This window comes from Molossus molossus, unplaced genomic scaffold, assembly GCF_014108415.1.
Source record: "Molossus molossus isolate mMolMol1 unplaced genomic scaffold, mMolMol1.p scaffold_m16_p_9, whole genome shotgun sequence".
Classification (NCBI taxonomy): domain Eukaryota; kingdom Metazoa; phylum Chordata; class Mammalia; order Chiroptera; family Molossidae; genus Molossus; species Molossus molossus.
In genome coordinates this window covers 63,160,025-63,174,511 of record NW_023425403.1, presented here as the reverse complement: position 1 = coordinate 63,174,511, position 14,487 = coordinate 63,160,025, and the positions used below count along the sequence as shown (strand labels likewise).

General features: G+C 37.1%; 1 protein-coding gene across 13 annotated transcripts in view; it reads right to left on the bottom strand.

Annotated features, from left to right (window-relative positions):
- Positions 1 to 14,487, bottom strand: part of MYCBP2 (MYC binding protein 2) — a 297,109-nt gene that overhangs the window by 227,852 nt on the left and 54,770 nt on the right. For 11 of the 13 annotated variants that reach the window (XM_036249657.1, XM_036249659.1, XM_036249660.1 and 8 more), the window contains one exon: positions 4,401 to 4,554. In XM_036249657.1, coding sequence (XP_036105550.1) covers positions 4,401 to 4,554 — 154 coding nt within the window. Of the gene's footprint in view, positions 1 to 4,400; positions 4,555 to 7,257; positions 7,307 to 14,487 lie in introns of all 13 variants that reach the window. The other 2 variants (XM_036249665.1, XM_036249666.1) reach the window with 1 other exon arrangement.

The window sequence follows — 14,487 nt, the reverse complement described above, 5'->3', positions numbered from 1 at the left end:
TTTCCATTCCTTCTAGAATAATAACCAGACTCCTTTAACATGTTCTATAAAACTCCACATGAGCCTGACCAATGTGGTTCAGTGGATTGAGAGTTGTCCCATGGACTGAGAGGTCCCGGTTCAATTCCCTGTCAGGGCATATGCCCAGGCTGCAGGCTCCATCCCCAGAAGGGGGCATGGAGAAGGCAGCCGATCAATGTTTCTCTCTCTCTCTCTCTCTCTCTCTCAAAAATCAATAAAAACATATTAAAACAAAAAACAAAAAACTCCACATGATCTAGTCCCTGTCTTCTTCCTCACCTATGGCAAAGCCCTCTCTCTCCCTTCACTCTCCCATTCTAGCATACAGTCTTTTTTAAGTCACTTTCCTTCCTGTCCCAAAGCCTTATCACATGCCATCCTTTCTGTCTAGAACCTTAGTTAATTGCTCCTACTCATCCTTCAAATCTCAAATGCCACGTCTGCAGGGAAGCCTGTTACTCTCAGAATTCCTTTTACTGTCCCTCAAACTACTTATCCACATTTGCAATCATACATATGTCCAACTGATGCTAAGTTCCATAATAACAACAACAACGTCTGGATTGATTACCCTTGAATGATATGTTCATTACACAGGAGGTGCTATTACATTTAAGTGACTACCAGAAAAAATATGTTCGAACTTTAAATTGAACAGAAATATAGATACAAGGGAATATTTTTTAACTAGACAATTTGTAAATCAGGATCAATTTGCATAAAAGAAGCTTGGTGTATAATCATCAAGCTATTCCAATAGTAAGAGTAATACATATATACATGAATAACATAAAATATACCAAAATGGAAGAAAAGTATAATGTGATTATGCTATTAGATCAAAAGAAAAAAGCAGAAACAGATTTCAATAAAAATTTAGTTTTAAAGAACCAAATTACATTTTTGAGTTAATAAAATAAAATATAAAAAGTGATGGTAAATCCTTCAAAAGAAAAATATGTCAAAGTAGTAAACAGAAGTAAGCACTGAAAGGAGAGAAGAGACTAGCAAATCAAATATAGCAAATGTAATTTTATAAAATACAGGATATAATGAAATAAAAATATTTCCTCAATAGATATCGCATCATCAAATGTCAATTTTCCTAAAATTAAGTTGTAAACTTAATTTAATACCAAAATATTATTTCTTTTTTTTTTTGTTTATCCTCACCTGAGGACATTTTTCGATATTTTGTTCAGATAGAGAGGGACGGAGGGAGGGAGGGAGGGAGGGAGGGAGGGAGGGAGAGAGAGAAACATCGACGTGAAAGGGACACATCGCGTGGCTGCCACCCGCACGACCAACCAGGGCCGGGGAAAAACTGCAACCGAGATACGTGCCCTTAGTGGGAACCGAATCCGGGTCTCTCCGGACCGCAGGCCGACAACCTAACCGCTGAGCCAAACCGGCCAGGGCCAAAATATTATTTCTTTTAACTGAATCCTAAAATATAAGTGGAAGAATAAATAATACAAATATTGAATCATTTACAAAAAAAAAAAAAAGGATAGAAGAGAGAACAAAGATAGTATAGCAACATATGAAACTGTTAAAAAGAAAATAAAGGTAGCCCTGGCAGGTTGGGCTCAGCAGGTTGAGTGCTGGCCCGAGGACCAGAGGATCACAGATTCTATTCCTGGTCAAGGACATGTACCTGGGTTGCAGGTTCGATCCCCGGCCCTGGTCGGGGTCCTGCAGGAGAGGCAACCAATCAATGCGTCTCTCTCACATCAATGTCTCTCTCTCTCTGTCTCTCTCTCCTTTCCTCCCTCCCACCTCCCTTCCTTCCACTCTTATCTAAAATTCAATGACAAATATCTTCAGGTGAACACTGACCAAAAAAAGAAAAGAAAGGCAAACAATCAAGTGAAAGTTCTGATAGAAAATGATTAAGCTAAAGCACACATTATAATTTCAAAACCCAATATTATGAACAAGATCTATTTTTATTTGTTCATTCATTCATTCATGCATTCACTCATTTAATCCTCACCAGAGGACATTTTTGCATTTATCTTCAGAAAGAATGGGAGGGAGAGAGGGAGAAAGAGAAAGAGAGAAACATCGATGTGAGAGAGACACGTCGAGTGGTTGCCACCCACACGACCCCAGGCGGGGCTGGGGACAAACTGCAACTGAGTTATGTGCCCTTAGCATGAACCGAACCCGGGACTCTCTGGTCTGCAGGCCAATGCTCTAACTGCTGAGTCAAACTGGCCAGGGCCAAGATCTATTTTTAAAAGAATAAAGGAAAGGAGTATTCAGGTATACACTGGATACAGAGATGCAGAAGAAAGTATATAACAATTGATAGAAGACAACAGAATAGTAAAAGATCTAGGAGAAAAATGATTGGCATGTTATTCAAAGTAAAAGTAGAATGCATAGGTTTTAGTGGATATTTTTAATATTTCAATTTTTTAATTGACAAATCACAGCTAAGAATAACTAGTAAGCCCTGACCAATTTGGCTCAGCAGTTGGAGCTTCGGCCTGTGGACAAAAGAGTCGCAGGTTCAATTCTGGTCAAGGGCATGTGCCTCAGTTGCAGTTCGGTCCCTGGCCCTGGTCAGGGTCATGTGGGAGGCAGCCAATCGACGTTTCCCTCTCACATCTCTCTCCATCTCTCTCTCTCTCCCCATCCCTCCCACTCTGTCGGAAAATGAAAAAATATCCTCAGGTGAGGATTAAAAAAGTAATAATAACTAGAAAAATATTCTTAAGTATAATTAATTAATCAAATAAAATCTTTAGTAAAATGCCATGAAGCCAAGTAGTGCATTAGTGCATCACAACAGTAATACTTGTGCTACCACAACAATAACCAACAAGGATGAGAGCTTTTATTTGGTAGTAGCATTTAATAACATGGGGGTTGGGGATCACACACAGGTAGTTGGGGGTGGTTATTGTTTTTAAAAATCCTCAGCTTTTTATAGTCAGCACTCCCTTCTTCCACTAAAACAAAACAACAACAAAAATTAAACATAGTCTTGGCAGGTTTGGCTCAGCAGATGGAGCTTCACGTTGACATGCAGACCAAAGGGCATGTTCCTAGGTTGTGGTTTGTCCCAGGCCCTGGTTGGGGTTGTACCGAAGGTGTCTCTCTCACATCTTCCTTTCTTTCTTTCCTTTCTTTCTTTCTTTATTTCTTTTCTTTCTTTCCTTCCTTCCTTCCTTCCTTCCTCCCTTCCTCCCTTCCTTCCTTCCTTCCTTCCTTCCTTCCTTCCTTTCTTTCTTTCTCTCTCTCTCTCTTTCTTTCTCTCTCTCTCTTTCTCTCTCTCTCTCTCTCTCTCTCTCTCTCTCTCTCTCTCTTTCTTCCTCCCTCCCTCTCTCCCTCCCTCCCTCTCTATCTGAAGATAAACAGAAAAATATCTTCAGGTGAGGATTTAAAACAAAAAATTAAACACAAAAACTAATCACCATACATGACCAAAAAATAACAATCTGACACATAATTAGGTTCATGTAATTATGTACTCACATGTAGATCTAATGAAATTCAAATAACCAAGCAGAGAAGAAGGATCAAACTATAGTCCAGACCAGCAGCAGCGTGGTGTCCAGTCTAGGAGCATCAGCATCCCCCAAAAACTATTCCAAATACAAATTTTTGGGTCCCACCCCAAATCTAGTGAGCCAGAAATCCCATGGGTAGGGCCATGTGACTGATACATGCTGATAGTTGAGATTTAGAAAAATCTCTTCAAAGACTCTTCAAAGGCCCAGGATTAGCATCAGAGAAAAGCAATTTGCAATTTCAAAATCATGTCTCCATCTCTATTTCTACTTCTTAAGCGCTCCTATGTTGCTTACAGAATATTGTTGAGCCTAAATCAAGAGCATGAAAGACCAGTCTTCATAAAATTCTAATATACTTTACAAAAAGTAAAGATTTTTACTTAATGGAAGTTGCTACTAATTCAAAAACTTTTAACAAAAATAGACTTTTATCTATCACAAATACAAAAAAGCCTTTGTTTAGAACAATGGGGTGCTGTTTGGGTGGTAGCATTTGTCCCCTTTTTCCTACCTGTTTAACTGTCCAGAGCAACATGTAAAGTTAGAAAAAGTCAGTATTAGATATTGTGGCCAAAAGTTTAATAAGAACAATTAAGTTAATAGTGATTATAAGGCTTGAGAATTATTTCTGGGTAACAAGGATTTATGTTTTGCTATTTCTCTATTATCAGAATAATCAAAATATATCTGTCCATGAACTGTAACTCTTGAACTATAACTGTGGTAGAACATAGCAAAATACCTTAAAATTTATATCCCTGCTGTTCCAGTACCATAATGAAACAAAGACTGATTACAGGTTACTGCAGTGCTTCACGAGAAGCTATTTACATTTCAATGCCCCTGGGCTCTTACCTAGGACCTCGGGCGGCTCTGACTGCAGGCCTTCTGGCTGCTGACCCTGAAGCACGTTAAGCAGGGCTTGGAGACTTCTGAGGCACAGGGATGGGTGAGAAAATCGTGTCTCCTTGATCAATTCAAAAACTTCACAAAGTCCAACCTCAATGATCTATTTAAGATGAAAAAAAAAAAAAAAAATTACACCTTATAACATGTAAGCTAATACCACTTCCGAGGCAATTTCATCGGTGCAGCTTACTGCCAAAGCAAATGATTAATGCTGCAATATTTAAAAAGCAAAAACAAAGCGAAACCCATTTTTAAAAAGATAGAAGACCCAATATGCTTAACTTCAAGATTTAGATTCAAAACACCATCCAGTTACACGAATGGTTAAAAAATAGTGGCACTGTTTAAAAAGTAGTTTTAGCATAATGAAGCCATAATAAAGTATCATGAAAAATTTTTGTAACTGTGAACTTAGTACTAGATTGTATTCACTCAGAAAAACTAAACTATTAATTTACAAAGTTTATTTGGCTGTACTCAAGCAAAAATCAGCATTCTTTTGTTAAAAGTCACGTTAATTGCTACTTATAGCCAGAAAAAAAAGTCAACAAAGCACACAAGGTGAAAAGATTAAAGTAGGAGCTTTTCATCTTAGCCTGTCCTATAATGGCACAATCATCAAATTATTATTTATAGACAGTGTCCCTTCTTCTTTTAGGATTTATCATGAAAAGAATTTAAAACTGCCTAGCTAAAAGGTCACTACTACTTGTACTTTAATTATCTATCATTCCTTATTAGGACAAGAATTCAGTATCTAGCAAAAGATAAATAAATCTGTAACTAAAGAAAGAGAGAGAAATGTGATGAACTGGTATAAGGAGATAGCTTCAGAGGACCGATATAAATAATAGATAATAAAATTCCACTTCTCAGTCAATGCCGTATGTATGATATTTTCAGGAGGTGTTAAACTACTTAGAGAAGTAACATAAAAAGTCAAAGAACAAATAGTACAAATTCATCAAAGCATTAATACTATTCAACATAACAGTGAAAGAGTATTTTCTCAACTGAAATGTGTGCATTAATTCATATACATTATATAAATATTTCTTAAGCACTTATTTTGTACATCTTGCTACAGGAGATAGAAAGATACATTATTCTAGACCCTGTCCTCTAAGAGTTTATAATGTAACAGGGGAAATGAGCTTAGTATATAATTCTTACCCAGTCCAGACCTCTGTTACAGCATTTATTATGTAATAGCATAATTGACTATTTTTGTTTTCATTTTCACAATTAAACTGTGGTCTCCTTATGGACAAGGAGCATGTCTTAACAAACTGACTATCTCCCATTACTAACCCAATGCCTGGCACATGATAGGCACATAATAAATATTTAATTACTCTCTCAGCTGTATGTTAAAACCAGTGCAACTCAGAAATATAATTTACAGACAAGGGTCATATCTTGCAGGCAAGTCAGGTGCAGTTCTGATCATCATTTGCAAGGTTTCTGAAAAATATAAATATTACTGAGTAGGGCAATATTCAGAGAAGTTATCTAAAATCCTAGCAGAGTCAATTATTGCTAAGATTACAAAAATGCTTGTATAGAGTTTTAATTGATTAAAACGCAGGAAGCAATGAAAAATTTACATTTGATACTGTTTCTTTTCCTGGAATAGACTAGAAAATAAAAATACGTTGCCCAATTTTTCCATCTGCTCATATACTTGCAGGAAACAAATATGAAGTCAAATAGCTCATAAGTACACAACATGGGGCTCTATTCACAGGCAAATGGAAACTACCACATCCTATCAGTCTTTAAGCTCACTTGCTCTACAACTACAAATCCTGACTTTTCATTATTCAAAGAAAGTTCTACACAGATGACATTTTTGGCTAGGCTTTGTTTATATAAGTAACATTTCTATAGCAATGAAGTACTGAACCTTGCCAAAAACAATAAGGCTACTTACTGAACAAGTTCCTGAGTTGTCTCTCTGGTAAGTTTAAGGTGTAATAATAAACGTAAGACAACAGGCAACTCTGGAAGGCTGGCTAGGAACAGAGCACCAGCTGGTTTTGGTGAGATATACCCATAAAATGTTAGTCATAATGATCATGACAGAGAATTAATTACCCATCTGTCTAAGTTAAACACTGTGGATTCTCACTAACCACTTATCTTACTTCGGTGTAGGTGTTTTTTTTTAATAAGGGGGAAAACTAATTCATTTCCAGAATAGTAGTATGTAGTCAACATGCAACAAAATAAAACTCAGCCTTAAGTTTTCCAATCATATTTCGTTTCAAATTATTGAGCGGAGGAACCAAAAGTGTTGTAAAATAAGTTTTTTTTTCCTGAGGTTTGGCTGAAGACTATTTTACCATATATACGAACTTTGAAATTGCATTTTACACTTTGAAGCCTGTCTTATAGTCACTGAAAACACACTATACTTTCTGCTCCCAATATTAGGAAGAAAGAATACAAGGAGAAAACTGTATAGTACTTCAAATACAGTATTATTTTATTTGTGCAGAGATATATTTTTAATGTGTGTCTATAAAAATGTTTATAGTGGGTATTTTTTGGTAATAGGATTTTAGAAATAATTTGTAACTTTTAATTCATATTTCTTCTTTATAATGTTCAAATTATCTACAATGAATATATGCCTATGTAATTAGCAAAATAAATAAATGTAACTTTTAAATAATTCATTATAATCAGATAACACAATAAGCTTTAACACTTTCAATAATAAACCATAGCTAACTACCACAGAACATGGTCTTCCATTCCTCTTTAGAAAATAGACTTTTGTAAATTTACTGAATTTTACCTTTACTGTTGCTTTCAAATAATTAAATCCTGGATGCTCTCTATTATACCTGAAAGAACACAAAATGCAAGTAATTCCCCGATATGGCCAGTCCAATATCACTGCTGTCAAAAGTGAGATAAAAACATACTTGGACAAAGAAAAATGACCTAATGAGTTTTTCAAGGCTTTATTTTGCTGTCCTCAAATGATGTTACCAAAGGTGATTTTATTATTTCACCAGCAAGTGTGAACACAGAGTTTAATTACATCCCATTAAGATTTAATAACTCTTTGCCATTAGAACTTGTATCCTACTGTATTATAAGTCATAGCATCAGTTCTAATACTTCCAAAATACATTTTAAAAAACTCAAGAGGAAAACAAAAATAAATTTACATACTAACTGCAGAAGGAAGTATACTGGTTTTTAATTTTTTTATAGAAAGTAAATATTTGGTAGAGACAACATTTACAAGTAACAAAAAATAAAAATCTAGAGGGGAAAATGAGGCAGTCAGAATGCTATGGGCTAGGACATGGGTGGGGAGTGAAACAGGTGATGTTTTTGGCAGCCATTTGCATGACATAAAGGATTAACACAGAAGAGATGATGAGGTCTTTAGGGTTTGAAGTGATTGAAATTTGAGGGTAGGCAAGAAATGTTGACATTTTTCTTTTCCTTTGACCAGTTAAGGCCTCTGTTCCAGATGCTACTCTTTTTAAGTCAGTTCCTTCATTTTCTTTGTGGTTCTTCTCTTGCTTCTCCTGAATGCGTGGCTTTTGCTTTCCTTCTTCTCATCTGAGATTTCATTCTCTCCTTTTTTCTCTCACATAATTAAGACAGACTTTATTTGTTGTTGAAGTATCTTCTTGACACAAATTTTTTCCCTTTTTGAATTTTAAAAGTTAAATTGAATTTGACTGTCATGCAGACCTTGCTTGTTAGGCTTTTGCTTTTTGTTTTGTGTGGGTCATTAATCATTAACATTTTAAAAAGGACTTTTCTTTTTTTATCCCCACCTAAATGTTTCTATTTTTTTTAACCCAAAACACAGCTCAAACTGTCTTTAATTACCTAATTTCCAGATCCTCTAAAGCAGCGGTTCCCAACCTGTGGGTCATGACCCCCTTGGGTCACCTTTCACAGGGGTCGCCTAAGACATAACAGTAGCAAGATTACAGTAATGAAGTAGCAATGAAAATAATTTTATGGTTGGGGGTCACCACAACATGAGGAACTGTATTAAAGGGTCATGGCATTAGGAAGGTTGAGAACCACTGTGCTAAAGAGTTCCAAATTTTATAGCTACATAATTTTTATTTTATTTTTTTTCTCTTTATTGATTTTAGACAGAGAGGAAGGGAGAGAAAGAGAGAGACAGAAACATCGATGAGAAAGAACATTAATTGGCCACCTCTTGCATGCCCCCACTGGGGACTGGGCCCACAACCTGGACATGTGCCTTGACCAGGAATCAAACCGGCAACCTCTTGGTGCATGGGTCAACACTGAACCACTGAGCCAACCGGCCGGGGTAGCTACCTAATTATCAACAGTAATATTTAGGAGTCACACTTCCCATCCAGTTATATTTGAGGTAAGTCATGCCACATATTTTGTTAAAAGAGGTAGAATTACCTAGACTTGTTTATTTACTTAATTCAGTATATTATTTTTTGAGTTTATGGCAAATAGTATTATATTTATTATACTATATTAATTATTATTTATATACAAAATGGTGAAACACTGTCCCTACCCTTATGGAAGTTATATCTATGAGGGACAACAAGCATGTCTAGTGCCTTAAGGATTGATAGAGGCATGGCAGGTATAGTGGAACACATAGGGGAGTATGGATGCAACAGTGACTGAAGGTGCACTTTTACACAAAAGAAATAGCATCATTAAAAAAGTTCCAGCCCTGGCCGGTTTGGCTCAGCGGTTAGAGCGACGGCCTGCGGTCCAGAGAGTCCCGGGTTTGGTTCCCGCTAAGGGCATATACCTTGGTTGCAGTTTGTTCCCATTCCTGGTTTTGTTTTCAGGTGGCAGCCACTCGATGTGTGCCTTTCCCATTGATCTCTCTCTCTCTCTCTCTCTCTCTCTCTCTCTCTCTCTCTCTCTCTCTCTCTCTCTCTCTCTTCCTCCCATTCTATCTGAACAAAAAGAAAATGGAAAAATGTCCTTGGGAGAGGATAAAAAATAAATAAATAAATAAATAAAAGTTCCAGTGGTCTATCTTGGCTAGAGCAGAGTGGCTGAATAGGGCAAGAGGCAGAGAAGCAGGAGCTTAGTCTGTGAACGGCCTTATTATGTCATACAACCATTTTCAGATTTTTGACTTGTGAACTGGAATTGACATTTTAAACAAAAGAGTTTGATCAGACTTGTATTTTTTTTAGTAAAGATACTTGGCTGCTAATAAGAGAGATCCACGAAAGTGTGGTGAGATCAGAGCATGGGAATCAGGCAGCATTGCAGTCAGTAGTCTAGAAAGTGTTAATGGGAGTGGGAATTAGTGTAGTGGCAGTGTTGGGCATATGAGAAGTTTCATTTCCTTGGATATAAAGTATTTCTTTTTTTTTTTTTTTATCCTCACCCGAGGACATTTTTGCATTCATCTTCAAATAGAGCGAGAGGGCCCTGGCCAGTTTGGTTCAGCAGTTAGAGCATCGGCCTGAGGTCCAGAGGGACCCAGGTTTGGTTCCCGCTAAGGGCATGTATCTCGGTTGCAGTTTGTCCCCAGTCCTGGTTGGGTCATGGAGGTGGCAGCTGCTCCATGTGTCCCTTTCATGTCAATGTTTCTCTCTCTCTCCCTCCCACTCTATCTGAACAAAAAAAAAAAAAAATTGAGTGAGAGAGAGAAAGGGAGGAAAAGACAGAGAGAAACATTGATGTGAGAGACACATCGACTGGCTGCCACCAACACAACCCCAACTGGGACCGGGGACAAACTGTAACCAAGGTACATGCCCGTAGCGGGAACCAAACCTGGGTCTCTAACCACTGAGCCAAACTGGCCAGGGCATAAAGTATTTCATTTTTTTATAATTATTTATTAATTCATTTTTGTTACAGATGTTTCTTCTTTTTTTCCCCATTGACACCCTCCTCCCCATCCCTCCCACCTCATACCTGGCTTTGTTGTCTGTGTCCATCGGTTATGTGTACATGCATATAAGTTCTGTGGTTTATCTCTTCTCTCCCCCCACCACCACCTCTTCTGAGGGTTGTCGGTCTGTACCCTATTTCCATGACTCTGGGTCTACCCAATTCCTCAGACTGTTGACTCTGGGTCTGCCCAATTCCTCAGACTGTTATGTTCATTATATTCCACAAATAAGTGAGATCAAGTGATATTTGTCTTTCTCTGCCTTGGCTTGTTTCGCTTAGGATAATAGTTTCCAGATCCCTCCATGTTGTCTCAAAGGATAAGAGATCTTTCTTTCTTACAGTTGCATAGTACTCCATTGTGTATATGTACCACTGCTTTTTTATCCATTCGTCTACTGATGGACACTTGGGCTGTTTCCAGATCTTAGCAATTGTAAATAGTGCTGCTATAAAAATGGGACTACATATATTCTTTCTGATTGGTGTTTCAGGCTTCTTAGGATATATTCCTAGAACTGGGATCACTGGGTCAATCGGCAATTCAATTTTTAATTTTTTGAGGTAACACCATATTGTTTTCCATAGTGGCTGCACCAGTCTGCATTTCCACCAGCAGTGCACTACAGTCCCCTCTTGTCCAAACCCTCGCCAACACTTGTTTGATGATTTGTTGATGGCGGCCATTCTGACAGGTGTGAGATGATACCTTATTGTTGTTTTAATTTGCATCTCTCTGATGATTAGATGCTGAGCATTTTTTCATATGTCTCTTGGCCATTTGTATGTCCTGTTTGGAGAGATGTCTACTCAGCTCCTCTGTCCATTTTTTATTTGTGTTCTTTGTCTTCCTTTTGTTGAGTTGTATGCGCACTCTATATATTTTGGAAATTAACCCCTTATCTGATGTATCATTGGCAATTATGCTCTCCCATGCAGTGGGTTGCTTTTCCATTTTGGTGGTTGTTTCTTTTGCTGTGTGCAGAAGCTTTTCAGTTTGAGGTAGTCTTGTGTGTTCATTTTTTCCTTTGTTTTTGTTGCCTTAGTTGATGTATCAGTGAAAATTCTGCTGCGTATGATGTCCGAAATTTTGTTGCCTACATTTTCTTCTAGGATTTTTATGGATTCACGAATCACATTTAAGTCTTTTATCCATTTTGAGTTTATTCTTGTGTATGGTGTAAGTTAATGGTCTAGTTTCATTTTTTTGCATGTAGCTGTCCAATTTACCCAACACCATTTATTAAAGAGGCTGTCTTTACTTCATTGTATGTTCTTGCCTCCTTTGTCAAATATTAATTGAGCATAATGTCTTGGGTCCATTTCTGGGTTCTCTGTTCTGTTCCACTAGTCTATATGCCTGTTCTTTTGCCAGTACCAAGCTGTTTTGATTACAGTCGCTTTGTAGTATAATCTGATATCTGGTACTGTGATCTCACCTACTTTGTCCTTCTTTTCAAGATTGCTGTGGCTATTCGGGGTCTTTTTGGTTCCATATAAGCTTTTGAAGTATTTGTTCTAGTTCTATGAAATATGTCATTGGTATTTTGATGGGGATTGCTTTGACTCTATAAATTGCTTTGGGTAGTATGGACATTTTAATAATGTTAATTCTTCCAATCCATGAACAAGGTACGTACTTCCACTTTTTTATATCTTCCTCTATTTTTTTTTTCAATGTCCTGTAGTTTTCTGCAAATAAGTCCTTTACTTCTTTGGGTAAGTTTATTCCTAGGTATATTAACTTTTTGCCGCGCTGGTAAATGGGATTGTTTTTTTAGTTTCTCTTTCTGTGACTTAATCATTGGTGTATACATAAAGTATTTCTTAATAAAGAGTTCCTTGAAAAGAAATCAAATTTCCCCAGCCTGTGGGGCTCAGTGGATTGAATGTCGTCCCATGAACTAAGAGGTTCCAGTTCGATTCCTGGTCAGGGCACATGCTGGGGTTGCAGGCTCAATCCCCAGTAGGAGGCATTCAGGAGGCAGCTGATTGATGTTTCTCTCTCACATGGATGTTTCTCTCTCTCTCTCTCCCCCTTCCTCTCTCTCTAAAAAACAGTAGAAACATATTTTTTAATTTTTAATTAAAAAAAGTAATCAAATTTATCTGCACTTACACATTTTCTTGTTTGCACCTAACCTGATATTTATAACTATAGCTATCATTTACTGAGCAGGCATGCATTTGACATTATTAATTCACTGAATCCTCATTACAACCCTAGGAGAAGATATTACCCCCACTTCATATATGTAAAAAATGAGGCACACAGAAGTTGAGTAACTTGCCCAGATTTACACAGCTAATATGTTTAATGGTGAGTGTTTGGACCCAGGCAGTTTGATTCTACTACCCAAGTTCTTAATCAGTATACCCATTTTCCCAATGGTCAGTGCTTGATGAAAAACTCTATATTAATTATTTGGACTATCTGATTTTCTTTTCATTTTCTTTGAAAGATCCTCTTTTGACTCTGCATCGTTTGACACTGTCAGTCATGCTAAAAAAATGTTGTCTTATGAATGCCTGATATATATGTTTTTTAATACTCTTTAAAACCAGTCTAAGAATTGGTTGTTTTCAACTGTGCAGTATCTTTTCATTTAATCTTCAAAATCTGAAGACCTGTGTAAAGATTTCTCTGGGTTTTTATTTTCCTTCCCAATGCTAAACTTAAGCTGGGAGATTATAGTACAGTGTGAATTATCCAAACACAGAACAGAATTCTTATCAAATGTATATATACTACATAAGTCCTGTAGCCTCATATCCTAACTTAAAAATATATTTTCCCTCAACGTCACCTAATTAAGTATAAGAAATAAGAATTAGAGACCAGGATCTCTAATTAGAGAGGCTTACACGGAAAAGATGAGCCAGTTTGTTTTAAGCTGAAGAAAGAAGCTAGTAGAGAAAGTACAATTAAGGACACTGGAGAGAAAGGGACTAAGGGAAAGAAAAGAGTGCCAAGAGGAAGAGATAAGGACATGTGACGATGGTTGGTTAAGAGGCTGAAAGAGGAAAGTCACAAAATCTCTATTACTCAATGAAATAGGAAGCAAGTTATCTGCTGAGAGTAAGTGAAAAGAACTTGACAGTAATGATTAGGGACAGTGGTACCTTTAGGAATATCCACCATCAAGTGTGTAAAAGAAACCAGATCAGGAACATAGGTTGTATCTTAGCTACTATTTCCAAGTAATAAAAAGCAATTTACATGATATGTCGTGTATACGTATAAAGATGTTTTCAAGGCATAGTTTTAAGGTATTAGTTTAGTTAAAAGGCAATATACATGAATCGTTTATGAAAAAATCATTTTAAAAATGTCTGTATTTAGAAAAAAGCAATATGCACACATCATTTATAACAAAGGTATTTTTTAAAATGTCTATATTTCTGCCCATTCTTTTGTTAGAAATACCAACTGCACCTACCATACAGGAAGTATTATATATATGTATAATATTATAGTCTTAAAGTATACCAATACCTCAATAGAACTGAATACTTTAAGAACAGTTTGTCCCTCTATAGTACATGTTTCTATGCATATGCCTCTGGTAAATAAGGGAGTAATATCAGAACAATGTGAAAGTTTTGTGGGTTCATATATAATTTTTTCCTAGGCAAGGGGAGCCAGAATAGCTTAGGCTGAAAAGGCAAGAGCTCTCAGCTCAGCTAATGCACAGCCAGGAGCCCTTCTCATCCTATTTCAAGAAAAATAAAAATGCATACCAGGTTTCCATGGCTCTTGGCTTTGCGGTAGCTTGCACTTCCTCCTGGGCCCACCTTAACGGCAGCCCACAGGATCAGAGCTCCACTTCCATCAGCAATGACTCCATGCCTTCAAAGCACCATTTCCACTGTTTTGCTTGTGTACATTTCTAATAGTCTCTATTACAGACTCTAACCCACTGATCTCCCTGCCTGGGCTTTCCAAGTACTCCCCAGCGAATAACTAATTATTGACTTTGTTAGCACTCCCGTTACAAAGTTGCATAGAGCTTCCCTGGTCTACTCCAAGCCTAGTTTTACCCCTAAGCCATGTCATTTTTAGTGCACAATCTTATAAAAAGCAAGGTATTTTAGCAATGCAAATATATGTGGTATAGCCAAAACACCCGTAGAC